This window comes from Hippocampus guttulatus, chromosome 17 (assembly GCF_054856545.1).
Source record: "Hippocampus guttulatus isolate MCC_2025c chromosome 17, RoL_Hgut_1.0, whole genome shotgun sequence".
In the NCBI taxonomy this organism is placed as follows: domain Eukaryota; kingdom Metazoa; phylum Chordata; class Actinopteri; order Syngnathiformes; family Syngnathidae; genus Hippocampus; species Hippocampus guttulatus.
Genome location: NC_141277.1, coordinates 5872617 through 5896661, shown reverse-complemented (window position 1 = coordinate 5896661; position 24045 = coordinate 5872617). Strand labels below are relative to the sequence as shown.

The window sequence follows — 24045 nt, the reverse complement described above, 5'->3', positions numbered from 1 at the left end:
TAACCAGAGCCGTCACCACCAGTGAGTGAGTCATACCACACTGAAACGCGTGATATTTTATTGCATAAAGGTTTTTGTTTGTTTGGTTAGATTTGTTTTTTTAACTTGTTGGTATCCCAACAGCAGCAGGCATACAAAAACGGCAAAGGTATGTAAAGTTGATTCTGTCAGCGCGTGACTCAGCGGCAGCTGTAAATGACTCTCAATTTAACCTTCCTGTTCAATGAGCTTCTGCTGTGTCAGCATTACAATCTCCTCCATCACTTCTGGTTTCAGAATGTCTTTAACCTGCAGAGACCGCACACACACATGCATTATCACACTCATGCATCATGTATTTTTTTTTAAACATGCTCTTGATTTTTTTTAACCTGTCTCATTAGAATCATGTATCAGGGAAATATTTAACCATTGACTAATTAAAGGCGGCATAAGATGTATATTTGTATTTTAATTAATTACATGCAAATACAGTGGAACCTGGACTGGAACAAAGTTATATTTACTTCCTTTTTATTGGTGCATGGTTAAAAAAAAACATATAGAAATAAGCAAAAGCATACATTCTTTGGAGGAGAATCTGTGTGTTTTGCTTCTCCCTGCTTCCTACCTGGTGTTGCAGTGAAGATTCGTAGCAGTAGAGAACGCTGGTGTCAAACATGAGGACCTTGTGCGCCGACAAAGCCAGTAGGCAGTTCCTTAGCCGGGAAATCACTTCGCGGTCAGAGAGGCTGATGGGCTGCGAGGAGGTGGTGGAGACAAACAAAAACTTAAACAGAACAATAAAATCAGTTCTTAACTGGGTGGGGGGGGGGGGGGGGGGACTTGTGTGGTAAGGCCACATTTGATTTTTAAAACTAACAAATGGGTCAGGTCATCGGTAGATAATGTCATAAAAGAAATTCAAATGCGTGTGAAATATAGTTTTCTCTCAATAACCCAATAATTCATTTCCTGATATTTATATTCTATTATTTAAAAGAATATTTACAATAAACTACTCAGGAAAAAGTAATATAGAAAATAAATAAATACGTTTTAATTAACCCACAATTTAATGATGAAATATATCACTAACCTTGAAAAAAAATTTAATCGGTTGATCGGTTTAACACCTAAACATCTCACCTCAAGGCTGGTGTAGAAACCACCAGCCTCCTCATCCTGCTGTCCCGGAGTGGGATACAGCCACACAAAGCCATTATTACCCAGGATGATGGAGGCGCCGCACGGGAGGTTATGGAAATGTGTTTTTTGTCTTTTGATGAGAGATGGAGAAATCTGGACGAGCACTCCTTGGCCAAGCTGTGATCAAGGACTGAATCAGAACCACATTCAATGCCAACTTTCAAAAGCCTATTTAGCTGTTTCACTTACTTTCCCGTACTTCAAGCTACGAGTGTGAAGCGACAAGGCGCCGTCTGAGAAGACCGACTGCACCTCTGCCTAAAAACACGGAGATACAGTTGAGTTGACAAAACATAACGTGAAAAAAATGTTGGGAACTAAGGCGAAAGAATACACTGATGAGGTCGCCCTCGAGGAGATATTCTCTCATTGTGAGCTCGTCTTCTGCTGATCTTCTCCTCTGGAAGAAAACGGAAACATGCTAATTCAAAACAAAACATCTGTGGCACATGTTTCAGACACAAGGCCAGATCCAGCCCTCCATATCATTTTATACAGTATGGGTCACGAGTATGCACAGTTTCCTTTGACATCTGTTCAATACTACTTATCTATTATAAAATTAGAAATGGACCAATATGGACTTTTTGATGCCAATATTAGGGGCTAGAAAAGGCTGATATGCAATATATTGACCAATGAGTTATTATTATAATATTAGTGAATGAAATAAGAATACAGTCAAGTCAAACAGCATTTGTGGCTTTTTTTTTTATACCAGTTCCCCTCCAGGCAGGTTGACGGAAGACAACAAAAGGATGGAGTCCAGTCGGGAGTTTGTCTCCACCTTCCACCGTTTCTGTTGTACCTATACAAACATATGACAAACTTAATAAATAGGACAATAGTAGAGCATTACATGGGAGCCGTAAGGAGGACGAGAGAATACCTCAGTGATCCTGCCAACGACCACATCACCAACCTCACCATTGAATCTGTCATCCAAAAGAAATGTAAGCTTTTTAAATGTTTATTTTAGTGTCCGGATTTGTTCATCATAAACGAGGCAGAGGTTTTATTCCTAAAAATGACTTGTAATATTAATGTAGGCCGTTATTTAGGGTCCTCTAGAGGGAGCCCATGTATCACAAACAGTACGCGAAACAGACAGAGAATCACCTATTCAATTCTTTCAACGCCCTAGCCATTTTCAAAAAAATAAAACATATTGAGTGCCAGTCTATTTAAAGCATTCCTGTTGTTGGGATTCTAGTTATTGAACGGCTATTTCCATCAATGATTCAAAGAGTTATAAGGTGTTTTAAGAATTCAGTTTGTGTACCCATTTTACCTGGTCTTGAGTGGTCTCACACAGATTAATTTGTCCACTCGCTGCACCTCTCCAGCCACAGAAGCCGTCAATTTCTCCTCATCCACATAAGTACCATGACCCCTACAGACAAATAACAACATGGTATGGCACCATTCTCCCAACGAGTTATCCCTCGTCTGTCCGTTTTCTATACTACTTATCGTCATTAAGGTTGCAAGGGTTACTATCGAACGATCACACAAACTCACCTCATGAAACCAGAGTCTGACGTAATGACATCGCCGGGTACGACCAAGTCTCTCCTATCTCCAGCGGAAAGAGAAAGAGATACTAGTTTTCTAATGTTTGGTAATCTCATTTCAGCCGCCATGCTGCCTTGCACGCACAATTTTTTTCTTCGTCTGCGTTTTGTTTCCTGTTTTCACAGAGATCGCCATCTATTGTATTAGTTAAGAGCTGCAACGTTTTAAAATTCAGTGAATGTAATATCGGGGGGAAATGCTGTAATACTAGATTGGTTACAAGAAAAAAGAACTCGGGTGTTTCCTGACGTAGAGGTGTTTTTTGAGCAACTTGAAAACGATGGGATTTTTTTCTCAGAAACTGTGCGTACTTCCTGTGTAAATGCATTTTTATTTCTGTTTTGAGGGAACACTGGTGTGTGTGCGTGTGGAAGATTTCTCGGCAGTCCTAGATCTAAAAGTGTTTTTCAGTTGCTAGAGCAGGGGTGTCACTCATTTTTGTCGTTACGGTTTCTCTTGGAACACGACTTTGCAGACAAAAGAACGACCACTAGACGTCAGTGTTGACAAACAGATTCAACGTGGGGCCACCAAGTGACGTCACATGTCAACAACAGAAACTTCGCCGCCGTAGCCAATAAGCGTCGAGTAAAAGATGGCGTCGGTGAGCAGGCACCTAGGAGTGAGAGCCGAGCGTCGCTTGGTCAGCAAACACAACTGGAACCAACACTGTGGCAATTGAAACAACGGCGGTAGCTGACGTTGATCGCCCCCACGTACACCTGGAAGAGAGCTTCGGTGGTGTCGGTGTTCAGTTCCCGATCCGATCGCTCCAGTCTTCGGCCTCGGGGGGAACTCGTTCGCGTCAAGTTGGAAAAGCTCCGCTAGCCCGGGTTAGCCGAGTAGCCTCATCCACTCTCTGGATTGTTCTCATGGACATTCATGGACTCGCAACGGCAACAAAAACACTTGATGTATTTGTAATTTTTTTTTCTCGTTTGAGTTCTCACTTACTGGCCCAGTATGTGTGAAGTGGTTTAAAAAATACACACTCGCGGTGGAGTAGGAAAAAAAGAGGGCCAGTCGAGCCGGAGCCAGTTGGCCGACATGTATTTCCTCACCGGCTGGCCACGGAGGCTTCTGTGCCCGCTGAGGAGCGCGGAGGAGCCCTTCCACATCCAGCCCAGCTCGCAGCGTTTCTACTTCGCCCTGCTTTCCGAGACGGAGCTCAGCATCTGGTTCAGTCGGGTAAGGGAGCTGCACCATATACATGACACAAACAGCAGACATTTATGTGGCTTGCTTGCATCACCGCTGGTGGTAAGCAAGTGAGTAAGTAAGCACAACGGAGCCCTTATTTCAATCATAGTCCACCTGATGAATGTTTTCTGTCAATGCTCAACTCTCCCTGGGGATCTTAAGCCACAAACCTTGGAACTGGTGCAGCAAGCAGTGTAACTGCAAAACTAAACACGTGGTTGAAATCTTTAAAACGGTGACAATCATAAGTGTACTTATATTAACCTCCTGCAATTTAATATGTGCATTTATTTTCCGATTGTTTATTGAAGCGACGCATATCCGATATCGATTCGAAACCCGCACCTCTGCACTGTGAGGCCGACGTCCTAACCAGTCGACCACCGAGCCCCCAAAACATTCGTGTATATCAAATCTGATTAGGTTTATTGTAATACATATTAATGTATTCCTTGGTTTTATTTTAAAAAGTATCTTCGGGATCGCACTTGGAATATTTTTCAACATTGAGCCCTACTAGACACTATGTAAATGAAAAGAGAAAATATACATGTAAAATAAAAAAATACCGATGGAATTGCCCACATTGCAGGCTTTGCAATTTGAAAATGGTATTCTACTACGTTACTAGATTTGAATTTGATTACTTATTCAGCCCCAATCTTGCCTAAAGCTCATTTGAAGTGTTGTGGGGAATAAAAAAGGGGATGGAAGACAGCCCCACTGAATTCTTTATTTACGCCAATGAGCTAATTTGCCTTCAACAATGGATCTGGGTCTTTGTTGATTTCATGAGCACCGCGCCGGATGTGACCATGTTTTGCTTCCCCTCGTTCTTTCCTCGCCAGCAGGTTAAAAGGACAGATGGGACTAGCACATCTGTTCAGCCCATCGTACCGGCTGAGCTCAGCCACCGCTGGGATCTCTTTGGGATCGGATTCCAAACAAACTGGAGATTCTCTCAGTGTTTTGTTTTGTTCTTTACATAGGGTGATGTGTGTGTACCTTTGTACAGGTACTGTACACTTCAGTTGTATTTAACCTTCAAGTAAAATACATTTAGTTCTACTTTTTATGAATTATTTGTTTTTAAACATTTAAATAGGTGCAGTTTTCAGTTATTTGTCTTTGGGTGTTCCTCCCTTCGGTCTCCTCTTTTCTCCTCAGTTTATGATGGATTTCTGTGCCCCCAGCATAGACATAAACCGGACAACTTTGAATGCGCCGTAGTCCAACCTCATTAACCTCGGTCGTAAAGTGGGAAACGCGGTAAATAGTTTCATGAAAAGCACTTCTCGGCCTGAAATTTAAAACAGTCAAATGCAGAAAGTCTTAAGTATGGCAGTAACTGAACATGCCTGGCCCTACGTGACCACACATTTAAAAGTTTAATACAACTGGACTGTACTTAAAAAATTTAAAAAAAGTAGTCTCATGCCCAGGAATCGTTTGCCACTCATGTTTAACTAGATCATTCCCTTCTCAAGCATTCCCGAGATTTGCCTCTGTTTTCCAGCCCCGATTTATAGTGATCGTCTTTCTGTAATGTGTCTTTTGTTTTCAATCCCCTTAGTCCTGAAGCCAAGCCAGACGAAGCTCAGCCTACAGTCAGTTAATTCAAGGCGTTATGACTAATCCAGTGTCGCACAGTAGTTTAGCCACGTTCGTAACAATGTGCGAAGGAAGCAATGGCGTAGCGTGGCATTATTGCAGTATCACTCAGTTGGTGCTTTGAAATCCAAGTTTGAATCGTTCACTGACCATGCTCAAATCACTCGTACCTAAAATCAGTCTTTCCCATGGAAATGCCTTTAATCCGTTCCAGCCTTCGCCCAAAAACAACACAAAAATGTTGTAATGTGTACTTTAATGAGAGGAGACTAGCATAATAAGACTGTACTTTACAAAAAAAATACTATTGTGTTCTACCCATTTCCTAGAAGGTTGAAGCACCGCAATGTAGATGCTATTTCACGTTAGCTTTGACCAAGCTAGGCTGACAATCAATTTATACTGGGAGTGGCAATAAAAAAAGCTTAAAGGTTCTTTTTTGGATGAATTTTTAGCTGTTTGCCAATGTTTTTAGTTCCACCAAGTCACGTATGTGTACGCTCTGGCACACTATTTTTCAAGCACTTTTTTTCCCTCCCTTTCTCCATGTCCTCACTCACAGCCCAGTGTTTTGATTGTGAGCTACATCGAGTCTGCCAAGGCAGTGGCACAGTTTGGATTCTACCAGAAAGCCGAATGGAAACCAGACGACTCCATGATAGCCGTGGTGGTAAGTCAAGACTTCGGCATGCTTTGACCTTGTGGTCCTTGTCCGCAGACTGCAGCGCTTTCAAGTTTGTCAAATTGATTGCGGGTTAATTGCGTCAAAGTGGAGTGTATTCATTCATTTTAACGGAATAAACTTTTTTTTGTTGTTTTTTTTCTCCCGAATGACAATTCCTCCCAATGACATGTAGCAGGGCTATACGGTGACACCTTATTAAAACAATAGCATTTTACAGCAAGAAATGTGTTGTCATCGCTTCTCAAACAAGGCGCTGACTCAACGAAAGGAGAGTTTGTCACACACCGTCGCAGGGCCCGTAAACGTCTTTGTCTGAAGTCCAGCGCCTTTCAACAGTGCTCATTTGTCCAATCTTAAGGGTCCATTTGCCATTACCGGGGGTGTTATTAGAGCTGGTAATGAACTCGAGAAATTTCAAGTGCAGTGGCCGCTGATAAACACATTCAACAATGGCCCGTAAAAGTGCCAAACGGTAATAAATAGTATGCAACCGTCCGTGTCTGATGCTTTGCGTGAATGTGTCAGTGACTTGTGTTCCTTATCTACCTTGTCACCAGCATCTCGAAGTTGATCATAGTGAAACAGTTGACCGACAGCAGTGTTTACATTACGCGACAGGTTTGGGCCGTGGATACGTTTCTGAAGAATGTCGAACTTTACACTCTTATTTTATTGAAAGCGTCTCCTTAAATGAGAACAAAACCCAAACAAGTCAAAACGTTGCAATTTTAAATCGGCCTATTTCCTTTATCTGCTGTTGACTTAAATCTACTAAGTAGATATTTGAAAAAATATATGCATCTACGCCCTAATGCGGGCTCACCATTATGTATTTTGGCTCCGGCACGGCTGACGATTCATTTTTAGCAAACCAGGCATACTTAAAATGTGCTGTACACGACACCGTCTATAGCCTGATGACGATTTTAACAAACACGGCATCGTACTGAAGTTGATTATTACGTTAAAGTCTTCTGGCGCGAACGCAATATTTACAGATTACCGTGTACACACAACAGCGAATAAAAGTCGCGTTTTTCTTTGCTCATTTCCAATTAAGATGAACAGACAGGCGGTCTTGCCAGCTCTGCTTGTGCATATGAGCCCACGCATATTTATTTATGTAAATTGTTCCAAAGCTCACCAACCCCCGCTGCCATTACCGCCATTTTGGGTCACCCTCGCGGTTCGCCACGCTGAGGTGATGAGCGCTTACCCGTGCAGAATTCGCCTCACCCCTCTGATCATGAAAGATGAGAGCAGAGCACAGTTTTCGAGCAGACGCGCACACTTATGCAGTGAAGTGTATTCCAAATATATCTGTGTATTCCAAATTTTTAACCGGTATCTCAGGTTTTTTTTTTTCCCCCCACCCGTGAATCAAGTATGGTTAGTATAAATATTTGTCTTGTTGAGTTCTGTTTAGTGTTAAGCATCTTCATGCATCATTGGGTTCATACGGCCTCGATGTGCAGTGTGTTGTGAAATGCCGTCATGGACATTTGCAGTTTACTGTTTTGTTTAGTGGTATGTTTTTTTTTAAATAAATAAATCAAAATATAGGGTCAAGCTTTTAAAAGGGCTTACAATACATCACACAAGTTATTATTTATTTGTATGGTGCCATGACACTGCTGATTGTCCAGTTTGGCTGACTTGGATTTGTCCTACTTCTCTTCTGTATGACGCTCAGTTACAGGTGGCCGGGCCCCGAGTTGATGACGGTACCAAGATATGACATTTTGAGGTTACAAACGGGTCCTCGGCTACAGCTGTCATTACTGTTGCAGTATTTAATTTGATGAGATTTTTTTTTAAGGTATGGCCTAGGTAACAAATTAAGTTGTAACTTAACCACTGTGGTAGTATAAGTTCGTGATAGATTTGGGTCACCACAGAAAACAAAATTCTGGATCCCCTACACCGTCATTCCAAGGTTGCATTTTCCAAAGTGGTTGTCATTTGCGAAAAATGCGAACGGCAATTAAACTTGGAATCAATCATCGCCTAGCAACCCAAAGCGTCCGACCCCTCGTCTCTCCGTTGACCCTGCCGGCCTTTTTTTTTTTTTTTGTCAAACTCATGGGCTGAAACACACACACGAATGGGTGTTGCGAATATGTCTGAGGAACGAGGTCAGACCCATTTCCAGCTCAGCCCTGGCCAAAAACAACAGGGAGCAGCAGCGGCTGGAGTTTAAAAATACCAGGGAATGCTCGCTCGGCTGGCCATTATTGCGAGCGCGGGCGCATCGGGGGAACGCCTTGAGGCGATTCCTTCGCAAATTGCCCCCAAACATTTGCGCTAGGCTCAAGGTTGGAATGACATTTTTATTTTGGTACTAAGGTCACTGAGGACGCTCTGAGCTCACACCAGAGGCCCCGTAGCCAAAACCGAAGGATTCTCAAGCTGATTATATGAAGAGACGAAAACGCTGACATTTTACACCCGGGGAGCCTTATTGCCTTTCCTGTTTAACTCTTTCAGGTACAGCGGTTACTGTGGTGGACAGCTTATCGTGTTATCAGGTTACAGGGAGTATGAAAAGGTTAATTTCAAAAGTGAACATACTTTTATATACGTTGGAAGAAAAAAAAAAGAGTTCTCACATTCCGGGCCAGCTGTTTCCCAGATGTTGTTTTGCCATTGACACCCTGTGCAGCCCTCAAAGCAAACGCAGTCATCGCAGCGAAACCCTTTGCTAATTCGGCGTACATCTTATGTTTATTAATCTGCACAAGAGCGGCCAACACGTTGGAAGAGGTGGATTTGTTCAAGTGGCCCGCTGTCAAGAAGCAACACAATACGATCCAGACGCTAAGTACTTTGAATTTCTGGCTGCACATCCTGTTTTTCGGCCCAAACGTTCCTTCCGCGTTGTTATACAGTCAGGCAAAAGTATTCCAGAGCATTTTTTATACACTCGCGATTCTCTCAGCCAGCAAGAATCTGATGCATTTCCACACACGAAGAAGCCCATATTTATTCAAATTAGGCCATATAGAAGATGATTCCAGTGTCTCACCAAGAAGGCAATGGTAGACATTTTTTTCATACCGTCAGATTATTTTTCAAAATCATTCAGCCCTCTTCAGAGCGCATATTGCAACGATTTTATCATACTTTTGACTGTGGCGGTGTATGAGTTCTCTCAAGCTTGGGGAAAGACGACCCGACGGCTGTGTGCTACTTGACATCCTGTAGTCGCAAGCACACATCTGGACTATTTGCGAGCTGGTGCCGTTACACGTCCACATGGCAGAGACTGGCCGTGCTTCTGTTTGTCTGCTTGTGCGAGCGAGCGGTCACCCATTCGAAAGGCTTCCCAGTTACGGAAACTGGAGGCTCTGACTTTGAACCTCGGCGGTTCTGCGCATCGTCCTCAGGGGCCTGTTCAAACATGCAGAAGAGGGCTCGATGCGTCGTCACTTTTCTGCTGACTTGACCTTTCGGCGCTCATTCTGCTTACAAGACCTCCAGCAAGCAGAATGGCTGAGCCTGATCCCCATTTTCCCTTTGCGTTTATACCGGTCAGCACTTCATGTGACCTTGGGAATTGCAACATTGTTGTAAAGTGTTCCTTGAATACTTTAAGGTGACATTTTTGTTTTAATTGTGCTCGCACTGGAACGTGAGCCGTTTCCTGGCACCCACCCACCACCACATTATTTGACAACTTTTTCAAAGTGCTCCCAGACTCCCTCGCGTGTGCTTAATGGGTCCTCGGCAGACAATGGCAATCACTTCCTGTTTGAGTACATCCGCATGTGTGAATGCGGGAGGGTGTTTCGAAGAGGTGCTACATTATGTATAACAGCTCTCAGTTGTGGCTTGTTCCTTGTTTTTTTGTTTTTATTTTTGACTATATCGCCGAGAACATATCTAAATACATATTTACATGTTTATTTGAAAGAACCAAACAATTTTGCCTCAAGAAATGCCCCCATGCTGGCGTAATGCTAACCCATTGAAGCACGCTGTTCAGGATCAACAGTTGTGGTGATAAAACCTCTAAATCCGTTAGATCTGCCAAGTTGCGACGGCGTTCACCTGCGATTCAAATTTCAAATCAAAGCAAAGCTTTTTAGCCGGAGATCGACCACTCATTCAAACTGAACGTTGCCGAACAACGTTCTGTGCAATAATTTTAAAGACCAATGAGGAGTCACAAATTCCTTTCCAGTTTCCAGAACTTTTTGAGGGGGGGGGGGTCTGTTTGGTTCAAGTTCTGCCACGAGAATAACGAAGGGGGGGGGGGGGGGGCAGTGGCATGTTTACTGAAGTTCACATGCATGAAAGACGCATCAGATTTTTGGTCAAGCTCAGCAGTTCCAAAGCAACGTTTCCTCTAATAAAAAAGGGGAACTTGTTTTTTTGGATGCATGATCTGTACTTCAACCCTGTCACGCTGTAAGCGAAAGCTAGCAAGGTTTTATGACGGGCAGGAAGCTTACAATACTGCTTTTTAAACGATTGATGGAAAAGCCCACAAAACCACTTGCTGCGGTTGACGTAATCGGCTGACAAAAAAAAAAAAAAAAAAGAGAGACCCCGTCGGTCACACAATCGACTATTCAAGCCATGACTCTGCCCCGGGAGGACATTCAATGTAGGCTTCATTTTTTTTGCTGCTTCTCTTCGGGTAAATGTGAGCCTGTGAGATCAGGCTTCAGTTATTTGGTTTGGAGCTCACCAGTTTTGATTGTTTTTGCAGACCTCAGTTGACGTCTTGGTCGCATGTCAGGCCAAGGCTGTGCTCCTCATGATTCCGCTTAGTATTGCACGCTCGCTTTTTACGCCTTCCCTCCGCTCCTGGTTTTTATCGTGTCTGTGGTACTGTTCGGGTCTCCAACCAGCAGTTCCGTCGCTACATTGGAAAATTTCTGTGGGAAGGAAAAAAAAATTGTGATACAATACCGCAAGCCTCTGTGCTAAACATCATCATGTAGTGAAAAAAAAGTGTGTATATATATATATACACAAGCCCCCTGCTGATTTACTTTATGGTTCTAGAGCCATGTTTCTCATTGAGCAGTATCGGCTCGTGAATATTTTTAAACTCGCGCAGTCTACCAATTAGCCAGTCAATGAATCGAGTTATGGATCAAAATTGTTTTTGCATTCTTAAACGCGATGACATGCATGTGAGCGGCATCTATTATTATTATTGTAGTATCCGTGACTGATTGTGTGCGGCGATTGAGCAATGGGGGCGGCCGCGAACCCCTTTGCCAGGTTGAGCTTTACAGTTTGACACGGCACTGTTCTGACCATATTTGCTTTGAAAAAAAAAACTGCCTGAGTTGTTTCTTAGAACGGCTTCCATCGGCTTTACAGATGCCACGTCAGCTTTATGTAGCTTGGTGAAGATATCTATGTCAAAGGTAATTGCAGTCGCTTCATGTTTCCGCCTCTTATTGTTGCCTGAAGGTTAAGATGGAAGGCGGAGTCGCGCAATTGGTCTATCTTTGCGGCGGCTTCGGTGATTCATTAGCCTCTTTTAATAATACAGGCGTTGGTCATTTGATAGGCGGTGCAATATTGCTGTCACTCAGACGAACCTTAGAACAGGTTTGTGTTTCATTAACGAGGCCTTTAACTTGTTTTCTTGTGACTAACGCGGAGTCTTCGTCATGCTACAGTGAAACGCGCCATTTGAAAGGTTGTTTTGACATAAAGCGGTCTGTTTCCAAAGCAGTATGCAACTCTGAACTCGCCCCCGCCCCTGTGCGTATATTAAACATGTTTTGGGTTTCGTCACACCGGCAGTCTTATCAGTCGTGACTTGAAGATACAGGGAGCAATTTGAATGTCAAATACCACCAAAAGGTGATTAAAAATGGATCCGGACGACATGCTCCGACTCAAATGAGCCTCATCCAGTTTGATCATTTTGCAAATTCTGCTAAAATAAACAGACAAAAAATGCCCCTTAAACCAGTTTTACCACTGAATGCCAAATTATGACGTATGAACAAAGAATGGCACCAAAGTGAGACAATCCTGATCAGGTTTTGACTCGTTTCTGGCTAATTGTGTTCCCCCCCCCCCCCCCCCCCCCATTTTTAATCGTAGTTTCTTGTCTTGCATCATCGTTTGGCCCTTTGGCCTTTCTCTTTCACATTCTGCCAATAATTAATTAACAAGCCGGATGTACCGATGCTACTTTGCTGTCTCAACTTGTTTCTCTCTCCATTTCCAGACCGCTAAAGGCTACATCCTCTTGTTCTCCGTACTGGGCGGTGGGGATGACAAGTACCTCTACGAAGCGATATACCCCAAGTGAGTGCCTGCGTTCGCACACAAAATCTGGTACATACGGGGGGGGGGGGGGGGGGGGGGATTCTTGATACCTCTTTTCTTGTTTACATTCCTATATGGCGTATCAGCAAATATGAACAAGTCAGAGCACGAGTTGCACCTTTTGGTTGCTTTTTTTTTTTTTTGCACCAGTGACGTGTTTGCATGTGTATGCTTAGGGGTAGCCCCCGTGTGAAGGTAACCCCGGGTTACAAGGAGGAGCAATGTGCCCCCGCTTTGTCGCTGGAGATCAAAAAACCTGTCGATCTGGAGGCCCCCATCACCAGGTAAGGTCCTTTTTTTTCCCCCCCCCATTAATCTCTTCTCATCCAGGCATCAGTTACATGTAGAGTGTTAGCATTGTAGTTGTGCTTTATCTGTTCTCTATTTTCGATTTGCACCGCATTGGAGGAGCTTTGGAGCAATTTGACTCTGAAGTGCGAGTTCAAAAGAAAAAAAATTGATTCGAGTCATCAATAGGCTTACTACTTAAGTGAACTATCTACTGTGTGGTGTGTTGGAGGCATTAAGAGGAAAGACTACAATCCAGTTAAGTTTGTGCCAGCACTGGCGGGGTTACTAATTAAAAGCAGGAGCATCTGTTCTGTCAGATACACGTGAGCTGCTTTCTTTTTTTTTTTCACCCTCATCGCTTTGACTTGTTCTTTTGCTGCTTTACATAAGATGACTATTGTCAAATTCATGGTTAAAAGACATCGGAAACCTGTCTGCAGCTCGCTTTTTCTTTGTGCCTACGAAGCAATCCGCCTTGTTTCGTTGATGGACAAGAGCTGTCACTTCATGGCTCCTCAAGGCCTTTTTGTTGATTGCCTGTTCATCGCCATCCTCTCCTCCGCGGGATTCATTTGACAGCCGTTAGAAACTGTCGCCGTGGCACTGACAAGTGCTCTTTTAGCGTTTCGCCGGGGCAGCTTGCTTGTGTGGGCATTGAGGGGGTGTGATTATTATTTTGTATTTTTGCTAACACTAGCAAGGCAAAAAGAAAAAAAAAGAAGAATCCCTCCCCCACATAGTTCTATTCATGCTTCAATCCTGTTCAGAAGACGATGAACCGCTTCACAGATGTACTCAAGAACCCCCTTTTTTTTTTTGACAACAGTGCAAAAAGATTTTCAGTAAAAAAAAAAAAACCTATATATATATATACATACACACACACACACACACATGCTATGTATGGTACAGTACATCATTACCCACTGATAAGTTATTAGTAAACTTCAAACCGTTTCATATCCCTCGTGCCAATTACATAACCCTGTATTCTGTTTCGCGACTTCCAAACCATTCAGCCGATCTAATCATTTGCCCTTTGTCCTCCCACAAGTCTCCAGTCCCTCCAGGACGAGCTGCTGGTGTGCACAGCGGACGGCTACCTCCACGTGCTGCACTGGGACGGCCTGGGCGGCAACGGACGCAAAACCATCTGCCTCACCGCCGTCCCATTCTCGCTCGACCTGCAGTCTGCCCGAGGTGCGACGAGGCCGCGCACACCGGCGTTTTTCCTCTCAGGGCTCAAAGTAAATTTTAGAAACACCAAACTGTACCTGAATATGTGTGTGTGTGTAGGCGGCCCATCTCTGGACCTGGAAGGTGTTCACATCCGCTGCGTGGAGTACTGCGAGACGCTGGACGGCTTCGCTGTGGTGCTCAGCGACGGCCGTCTGGGCTTCATCACGCCACTCAGCAGCACCATCACTGCGGACGTAAGAACGCCCGGAGTTAGATTCGGCGCTGTGAAAATAAGTATTTGCCCCCCTTTCCTGATCTTTGCTTTAGTTGCATATACATCACACGCAAAGGTTTCAGTTCCTCCTGCTAGTTTGAATGTCACGCAGAGACAACCCAAGGAAATTCAAATGCAGTTTCTAAATGGCAATTTAATTTATTAAGGCCCCCCCACCCCAAAAAATCCAAATCTACCTGTCCCTAGGTGAAACTGAACCTACTAACAGATTGACTTACTGATGTGAATTAAATTTCGAAGGCAACTAGCATGCCCGTCTTGAATAAACGTTTCCTGCGTGTCCAGCAGTTGCAGGGCGTCTGGGCCGCAGATGTGAGCGACGGCACCTGCGTGGCCGTCAACAACAAGTACAGGCTGATGGCGTTTGGCTGCGCCAGGTAGGTGGCTGGGTGCGAGTCTGCGCTCGTGGGTTTGTGTGTGAATGGTTGAGCGAGCGTGAGCGCTTGTGTTGTTCGGGTCGCGTCAGTGAGTGCGCACGTGTGCCACAACGCGACGCCGGCTCGAGAGGCATTCGCACGTTTGCTTGCGTGCCATAGAGGGCGATTGTTGAGCGTCCGGTGTGAGAATGTGTCAGCCAATGTTTGCCCAGGCTGCCTAGTGTGTGCTTGTCAGAAACATGTCTATAAGCATCGGACGTCAGCCACTGAACCCGGCCGGGCTCCTCCTTTGAGTCGCTGTTGTTTAAAAAGATAAATGAATAGAAAAATTAAGCAGAATGAATACATACTTTAAAAAAATAATTTAAGAGAAAATGTTTTCAAATAAATGCAACAAATGTTACAATTCACTTGCTCATGCAAATGCTCAGCGGGCTTTAAAAGAACAGCCGGACCTTGACCACCCCTGATACAGATGTTTACTATTTCTCTTATTGTGCCCCCCAGCGGCTCGGTGCTGGTTTACATGATCGACACTACAACTGGATCTATGCAGCTCTCGCACAAACTGGAGCTGACCCCAAAATATTACCCTGGTATGTCACGTGGTTACTTCTTTAAATCCCATGAAACCAAAAGCAGTCAAATGATGTCCCAGCTCCCCCTTGTGGGACAATCGTTACATTCAGCCAAATATGAACAATTTTATATTCCGCATTTTTTTGAATGTTTTATGATGAAGAAGTGTTTTTAAAAAATAAATCATGATTTTTAATGTTGGATTGTTTTTCGATCAACAGATATCTACAACAAGACGGGTCCAGTGAAGCTCATCTGCTGGTCGCCTGACTATAGCGTCGCCATGGTGACATGGGAGTGTGGCGGCCTATCGCTGTGGAGCGTCTTTGGCGCCCAGCTCATCTGCACGCTGGGAGAGGACTTTGCGTGCGTGGACGCGCATCAACGCGAACCAAAGAAAAACAAAATCCTGAATGTGTACTTTCTATGCCCTTTAACAGGTATCGATCTGATGGCACCAAGAAGGAGCCCCTTAAAATCAGCTCCATGGTTTGTGCTCTCGGAAATGTTTATTCGCTGCATATTTTTATTTTATTAAAGATTAAATGTGTTGCAGAGCTGGGGAGCAGAGGGCTACCACCTGTGGGTGCTGCCCGCCAAGCAGACGAGGAGGAGGACACATGAGGAGCAGCAAAAAGTAGAGATGGCAGAGGAGGCGACGGTGACCGCACCCCTCCAGTCGTCCCCACAGGCCGGCATCTTGCAGTTTCACTTCATCAAGAGCGCCCTCACCGTCAACCCCTGCACGGTGAGCCGACCCACCCCCAAAACGTATACCCCCCCCCCCTCCTCCCCCACCCCCACCACCACCTCTGCGACAGTACCAAAAATGTTGTTGTTTATCAGAGTAACCAGGAGCAGGTGCTGCTGCACGGCGAGGACCGCCTCTACTTAACCTGCGGTGACCAAGAGCAGGCCCACAGCAGCGCTGACATGCAGCAGCAGCACACGCGTTTGAACCCTCACGACGACAGCCCCCTGCACCATCACCACCACCACCACCACCTCAACTCCCCCCTATCTCAGGGACTCAGCACTTTACTGGGACACAAGCACTGGCACGTGGTCCAGGTAGGGTTGCACTGTATTCGGCATTTCACATTGTGACTTTGACAGCGGTCCACAACCTGTTGTGTGCCTCGGAGTAGTTTCACATTTAGCAAGATCCTGATATGCCGATATAGAAGGGAACAAATACAAGCACATTTCCTCACCGCTACACTGCATGTTGTTGTTGTTTGAACGGCCACATCATCTTCCGCATTGCCAGAAATATGGCTCCCCTTGCGGTTTTGAAAAATGGCTTCAAAAGAAGGGCTACAATACATGCAGGTTTTACATGACTTCAGCCTCAGCATAGATTTTTTTTCCCCTTAAAAGCAGCAAAAACAACACCACGATCATCGTTGTATTATCGTGTGCGTGTGTGACCTGTTTTGACTCTGATAAAAAAAAAAAATTGAGAGCCCTTCTCTTTGCTTTTACCTCCAGATTCATAGCACATACTTAGAGAGCAACTGGCCAATACGGGTAAGTGGCCGAGGTGCCACCACTGCATATTCACTTGTAAAATATGCATAATCAAATCTCCTGTGTCTACCTGTGTGCAGTTTGCAGCCATAGACACAGCAGGGCAGTGCATGGCTGTCGCGGGAAGGCGGGGCTTTGCACACTATTCCTTGTATACCCGGAAATGGAAACTGTTTGGAAACATCACTCAGGTATGTTCGGCTGCAATAATAATAATAATTACAGCAGGACCTTTGGTACTTTGAGCTCAGCTAACAGAGACAAACAGTCAAGTAATTTAACGTCTTCCCAAGCCACAATATGAGGTAGCTAAGGACCTAATGTAACGTTTGTTGGTTCCCCCGAAGGAGCAGAACATGACAGTGACAGGCGGTCTGGCTTGGTGGAACGACTTTGTGGTGGTGGCTTGTTACAATTTCATTGACCAGCAAGAGCAGGTGAGACGTCAGCATCACTCACCACTCTTGATGGCCTCCGCAAAATCCTTCTGCGAGCTGACCACGTGTGTAACGTTGGTCCCGTGTTGTCTCCTCCAAGCTGAGGCTGTATCAGCGCTCGTCCAACCTGGATAACGCCTTTGCGTTAGTCACCAAACTGCACTCTGACACGCTGCTGCTCAACGTTTTCCGGGACATGGTCATCCTCTTCAGAGCCGACTGCTCCATCTGCCTCTACAGCATTGAGAGGAGGAGCGACAGGTAGGATACGTCGTTACTGATCCAAGGCACATAATATCATAGCACCCGCCCCCCCGCCATTTTTTCCCTTTCTAATAATAATTAGCGGCCCCTGTATGGTAATTAATGCACAATGTTATGTTTCAGCCCAAACCCGTCGGTCAGTGTGGAACTGCTGCAGGAAGTGTCCATGTCCCGCTACATCCCTCATCCCGCCCTGGTGGTCTCCGTCACGCTCACCTCCGTGCGCACCGAGACGGGCATCGCGCTGAAAGCCCCGCAGCAGGTGACCAACACACACATACACGAACCCGGACACAGTAAAGAACAGTCCTCTCCATGTATTTTGCTATGTGGATCCACTCAGGCCTGCATGGCGGAGAGCATCATGTTGAATCTGGCCGGCCAGTTGATCATGCTACAGAGGGACCGTTCCGGGCCTCAGGTACGAGAGAAGGAGACGCCCGCCAACAACAAGAAGCTGGTGAGAATTTTGTCCGAGCTCAGATCTGTGAAAGATTATCCTGAGCGACTATCCTGAGGTATGAAGTGGAGGAAGTCATTTGTCCTCCCTTGATGTGCTCACAAAATGGTTGGGTGGGCAATATTTAAAATCCTTTAACTCATTCAGTACCAGCCAATTCTAGACCAAGTCTGAAAAGACATTTAAAAACGTCTTTGGGAGTGAATGAGCTCATGTGTAGTCAACATTTTGAGGAAAATACTTTTTTTTTTTTGTCAAAAGAGATTGCCAATTGTGTTCTGGCTTCTCCCGCTTAGCTACCGTTCTGCCCGCCGGTGGTGCTGGCCCAGTGCGTGGAGAACGTGTGGACCACCTGTCGCTCGGACAGGAAGAAGCGCCACCTGCTGGAGGCTTTGTGGCTCTCCTGCGGCGAAGCGGGCATGAAGGTGTGGATGCCGCTGTTCCCGCGAGACCACCGCAAGCCCCACTCCTTCCTGTCGCGCCGCATCATGCTCCCCTTTCACATTAACATTTACCCGCTGGCCGTGCTGTTCGAGGACGCGCTGGTGCTGGGGGCCACCAATGAGACGGTGCTGTACGACGGGCTGCAGGGGTCCTCCGAGCCGCTGGAGGCTCTCTTTCCTTTTTGCACGGTGGAGAGGACCTCGCAGATCTACCTGCACCACATTCTCAGGCAGCTGCTTGTTCGCAACCTGGGTGAACAAGTACGTGGAGAAAACAAAACACTTGGACTGAAAACATTTGTATTTCGGCCATGCATTTCAGTGACTTCCCGATTCATGACATCAGTGAACTTAACTGGCACTTTTTTTTTCTTTTTCTTAACCATCCTGAATTCGCAACTGATTTGTTTCCTCCCGGCCCCGCAGGCGCTGATGCTGGCTCAGTCGTGCGCCTCGCTGCCATACTTCCCTCACGTCATGGAGCTGATGGTGCACGTGGTGCTGGAAGAGGAGGCTACGTCGCGGGAGCCCATCCCCGACCCGCTGCTGCCCACCGTGGCCAAGTTCATCACAGAGTTCCCCCTCTTCCTCCAAACCATCGTGCACTGCGCCCGCAAGACGGAGTACGCCCTGTGGAACTATCTGTTCGCCGCCGTGGGGAACCCCAAGGATCTTTTCGAAGAATGCCTCATGGCTCAAGACCTGGACACAGCCGCCTCTTACTTGATCATACTGCAGGTATGAAGAGACGTGTGTCACGAAATGTGCAGAATGTCCTTAAGTCAGGAGAAAAAAAAAATTCCGCACAAAAACAAGATTCCAGACTATATATATTTTTTTTTTAATGCTCTATAAAATAAAGTTGAGATCTAAAATGGATTAATCAGCCAGCCCAACTGAGTGGTGTTGCTTACCTTTGAAGAATATGGAGGTTCCGGCCGTGAGCAGACAGCACGCCACCCTGCTCTTCAACACGGCGCTCGAGCAGGGCAAGTGGGACCTCTGCCGTCACATGATCCGTTTCCTGAAAGCCATTGGTTCGGGGGAGATGGAGACGCCACCCCCGACGCCCACCACACAAGTACGAATGCCACCTGTGACACACACACACTCATGCGTGCTGAGCCTACCAATAGTTGATTTCATCAAGCCCAAGGTTATAATAGTTTGGGATTTGTCGATATAGTGAGTTTTTTTTAGAGCACGTTTGTGCATTTTTATTTTTGGGGAAAATACATCGTTTCTATTTTAGTTTCTATTTTATTAGTTTCAGTGTTTGCTTTATTTATTTATTTATTTTAAATATGCCGTACTTGTCAAGTGTGCCATTAAAATAATAACAAACAAAAAGGTCACTAAGTATTGTACAATGAAGTAAACTTCCTTCCTCTGTTCCGACATGCAGCGAGACCAAAATAAATACCTTTTAAAAACAACTCCTGTAGTGTATTTGCTGACCAAGTGGAAAAACAAGTTAGCTTCACAAATGTAAGATTAAACCTTGGTCCATTCATACACCCACCCAACAAACAGAGGGGCCCCAAAATGGACCAAGATGGAAGCGAAACCAAACCATGCCACCATATTCTGTGTTTTTTACAGGAACCCAGTTCAACCGGCGGGTTTGAATTTTTCCGAAATCGCAGTATCAGTTTGTCTCAGTCTGCTGAGTCTGTGGCTACGGGCAAGTTCAGCTTACAGAAGACCTTCAGCATGCCCGCCGGACCTTCCAGTAAAGGGTAGGAATGCACCGCACGACAATCATGACGCTTGTAACGAGATGTACACGCACTGATTTTGAACATCAAAACCACAATTTTCAACGAATGCTCCAACCTCCTTTTCTGCTTCCCGTCAGACGGGACGGCGAGTGCGCCGAGAACATGTACATCGACATGATGCTGTGGCGCCACGCCCGCCGCCTTCTGGAGCAGGTGCGCCTCCGCGACCTGGGCTGCTTCTCGGCCCAGCTGGGTTTCGAGCTCATCGGCTGGCTGTGCCGCGAGCGCAACCGCGTGGCCCGCGTGGACGACTACGTCTTGGCCCTAAAGAGACTCCATAAGGACTTCCTGTGGCCGTTCCCGGTAATTCCCGTGGCGAACCTCAGCTCGCCGCTAAAGAACGGACGCTGTCGCCCCGGTGAGATTCATCTGAGAATCAGATGGAAAGAACAAATGTGACTTCCATCCAACTCAAACTGGATTTTTTTTTTCTTCATCCTGTGTGTTTTTGCAGTGCTGAGCACGCGGCTCCTCAAGTCCCAATCTGCCGACAGCCTGCTGAACAGCAACATGGACACGGCGTCCCCTGCCGCGGCTCCCGCCGACCACGCCTGGATGGACGGCCTGAGCCAGAGGAGCAAAGACATGGACGCCGCCTCCTCCGCCGCATCCAACCGACACTCGCCACAGACGCACGACGCCTTCCTGTCGCTGCTCACCAACAAAGGTCTGCTCCTCACATGGATCTCGCTCAATGCAGCATTGACCGCCGCTAAGGCCCAAATGCTAACAAACGTTGGGGGGCTTTTTTCATTATGCCCATCGGAAATAATGAAAAAACATCTTTAGGTTAAATCAAAAGCCTGCTGAAGATTTACAAAAGCTAATGTGATAGTTTCCCAAGATGTATTTTGTCTAGTATAAACAAGAAAAAGGACTCACGGTTTGAACCTGTCTCCACCCCGCCTCTCAGCGGAGGAGTACAGCATCGGCTCGGCCACAGACCTGACGGAGAGCAGCTCGGTGGTGGACGGCGATTGGACCATGGTTGACGAGAACTCGTCCACGTTGAGCCTGAGCCAGGCCGAGCTGGAGCACATCTCCATGGAGCTGGCCAACAAAGGGCCGCACAAGTCGCAGGTGCGGCTCAGGTAAGGCCAGACGGCCGCCTCGCCTCACCTCGCCTCATTGGAAGAAGGCTCTTCAACGGCATCCTTTCAGGTACCTGCTGCATGTCTTCATGGAGGCGGGCTGCCTGGAGTGGTGCGTCATCATCGGCTTGATACTGCGCGACGCCAACGTCATCAAGCAGGCCATCGGGTTCCTGGCCAGTCCCGAAATTCCCGTCGAAACCGTGCAGAGCGTACGGAGCGGACTATTGGCTGTGGATGCCTGGACCTCCACTGACTGGTGAGTGATCATTTTACCATTAACATTTAATTTGTAGATTCAGAATTGTGTCTACAAATGTAACTGGCACGATACCTCTGCAGCTTGGGCTACAAAGCGTTCCTCGGCGTGATCCAACCTCATCTGCAGCAGCTGATGGCGTCCGCGGCAGCCGAGCAAGTGCAGCCGGAGGCCTTTCAGCCTTCGGCTTGCCAAAGCGCCAAGCTCAGCGTCGGCGAGATCCCGGGGGGCGTCACCTCGGCCCGTCCTGAGGACGGCGGCGGCGGAAGGTGCACGGCGGCTGCACCCCTGGGACTACTGGCGCTCCCCTCTCTGGAGTCCAAACCAGTCACAGAGGACCGAGCCCCCGATCAGATGGAGGAGCGGGTAGAGGAGGAGGGCGCCTACGACTGTACCTTGTCATGAACCCATTTGAGCTTCTTATTCCACTCAGTATTATCAACCCATGTGAGCAGTGAATTCATTTCCGACGTGGGGAGTGAATTTGTTTCCGACATAAGGAAATGAATTCCTTTCTGACGGCTTCTATCCCCCCCAGACTGTAAAGTGCCGTCAGTGGAAATAACCCTCACAAATAACAAAAAGTGACGTTTCATACTTTCATACCTCATAACAGTTTTAAACATATTTTTTCACGGATGTTATTTTTCTACACAACCAAATCATGATGTATGGAAATCATATATATTCAAAAAAGGAAAAGTAACATTTCTACAGTGCATCTGCTGGACACTCTAAAATTGTTGCTTTTACCACATTGTATTGTGCATGGAGTAAATTTTATGGAATTGGTCAACATTTATGAGGATTATTTATTGTAATTATGGTAGTATCATCATTTCTGAATCCTTTTTTAATTCCAACAAAAAAATTTTTTTTTTGTTTGTTTGTTTTTTTAAGTTCATCCAGGTGGTATAACAGCGTCAGTATTATATTGTGCAATGTATCCAAATGTTACTCGGCTCATGTGTTTGGCTTCTCGTTTTTACTTTTCGACCAAATGCCCACCCTGTTGAGTGGACGGTTACTGTTTATTCGCGACACAAACAGAAAACGTTTGGAGCGGTGCCGTCGTCACGGCGACGCTTTACTTGAAAAGGAAAAAAATACTGACTTGACGAACCAAAGACATTTTTGTGTGTTTTGTTCAGATGCCTTCTTTTTTTTTTTTTTTTTAAATACTCTTTTCGATGCTGGTACCGGACACAACATTAGGGACACCTGCACCATTAAATAGAATCTAATACAAACTCCGAGCTGTCGACTGAGCGTACCCGGCTTCTTTCGCCAAGTCATTAGCAAGCTACATTCGGACGAGCGCTATATGAAGTTTTATACATATTCAAAATAAATATCTGGTAATTGCTACAGCCTCAATAATAAACCCAAAGCGTCGGTGTACCCAATATGTACGTCTCTTTGAGGTACTGAAACCCAAACAGTGTACATGTACAGTACTAAATACTGGACTACAAGTGTACTCCTAATACGACACAGTAGACATGCGAAGTGCTGTGAAGACAGGCTCACTTGTATTTTCCTTTTCTACTCATGTTTCTTTTTTTTTTTTTTTGGCTTGTACATAGACCAATAAATTATTTTACAAAAAGGCTTTGCCTACCTTAATTAGTTTTGAGTAATGGGGGCTCGTTCTTGGTGGAGTAAACGAACAAAAAAGTTTAAAAATGCAGTGTCTCACTATTCATCTAGTTCGGGGGTCGGCATGCGCATGCGGCTCATTAGCGCCGTCCTAGTGGCTCCTTGTAGCTTTTTCAAAAATGTTCGAAAATTGAGTAAAACGGGGGAGGTAAATATAGTTTTTGTTTTAATGTGGTTTCTGTAAGAGGACAAAGATGACACAAACATTCTTCACGTTTTCCGATGTTGTAAAAATGTGCAGAAAACATTTCTGTCAACGAGGATCTGCGTCACAGGCTGCGACACGTTTCAATTAGCAGGGCGGAAGTCAGGTGCCTGTTGTAAATTTTTAAAAAAACACAGCGTTTCATGTAAAATTCATCGAGGGTATTGACAAGGACTGGGAATGTGGAGGGCCGAGAAGCATTTTTAAAAAGTACACGTGTGCTACGATAGTTGACACGCTGCAAAAGTGCGTCCCATCCCATGCCTCGTTCATTTCAGCGGCCATAATGGCTGTAGTTAATAACATTCGCACGTGAGCGGTAACCGGTCAATCGGGGGGGGGGGGGGGGGGGGGTGATCGAAAAGTAGATCTTTGGTCAAAAAAGGTTGTGCACCCCTGCTCTTCATGGGGGGTGGGGGGTTAATCATTAAGACTCATTGTGTATTTGTAGCCAACTTGGTCATTTGATGGTAGACTAATATTGATACATATAGCATTGTGTTGCCTTCATTATAAGGCTTTTAAATTCCTGCGGCTCCAGACATTTTTTTGGGGGGGTCCAATATGGCTCTTTAAACATTTTGGGTTGCCGACCCCTGATCTAACTCATTGTAATAAGATTTGTAATTCTTG

The 24045-nt window shown here is 45.6% G+C and overlaps 2 protein-coding genes across 5 annotated transcripts; one reads left to right on the top strand and one right to left on the bottom strand.

Moving 5' to 3' along the window:
• Positions 1–44: 44 nt before the first annotated feature.
• exosc2 (exosome component 2) lies at positions 45–3961 on the bottom strand. 3 transcript variants are annotated; one of them, XM_086134757.1, is made up of 10 exons: positions 3825–3961; positions 2710–2763; positions 2480–2581; positions 2078–2123; positions 1907–1996; positions 1523–1588; positions 1378–1446; positions 1129–1305; positions 611–739; positions 45–288 (listed from the first exon to the last, which is right to left on the bottom strand). In XM_086134757.1, the coding sequence occupies exons 2-10, from the start codon at positions 2712–2714 to the stop codon at positions 208–210; spliced, it is 765 nt and encodes a 254-aa protein (XP_085990883.1). In that variant the 5' UTR covers positions 2715–2763; positions 3825–3961; the 3' UTR covers positions 45–207. The 3 variants fall into 3 exon arrangements, with proteins under 3 accessions (XP_085990883.1, XP_085990882.1, XP_085990881.1); XM_086134756.1 differs by having other exon boundaries at positions 2710–2767; positions 3825–3954; XM_086134755.1 differs by lacking the exon at positions 3825–3961 and having other exon boundaries at positions 2710–3049.
• On the top strand, positions 3362–23158 carry ric1 (RIC1 homolog, RAB6A GEF complex partner 1). 2 transcript variants are annotated; one of them, XM_086134754.1, is made up of 27 exons: positions 3362–3951; positions 6137–6244; positions 12462–12541; positions 12739–12846; positions 13908–14053; positions 14150–14286; positions 14616–14704; positions 15212–15300; positions 15505–15649; positions 15724–15772; positions 15840–16031; positions 16130–16354; positions 16775–16813; positions 16894–17004; positions 17161–17250; positions 17351–17511; positions 17638–17776; positions 17858–17974; positions 18271–18678; positions 18844–19155; positions 19340–19498; positions 20020–20156; positions 20276–20556; positions 20653–20865; positions 21112–21289; positions 21360–21548; positions 21632–23158. In XM_086134754.1, exons 1-27 carry the CDS (start codon positions 3811–3813, stop codon positions 21951–21953), a joined length of 4365 nt encoding a protein of 1454 aa, XP_085990880.1. In that variant the 5' UTR covers positions 3362–3810; the 3' UTR covers positions 21954–23158. The 2 variants fall into 2 exon arrangements, with proteins under 2 accessions (XP_085990880.1, XP_085990879.1); XM_086134753.1 differs by having other exon boundaries at positions 14613–14704.
• The last annotated feature ends 887 nt before the right edge of the window (positions 23159–24045 follow it).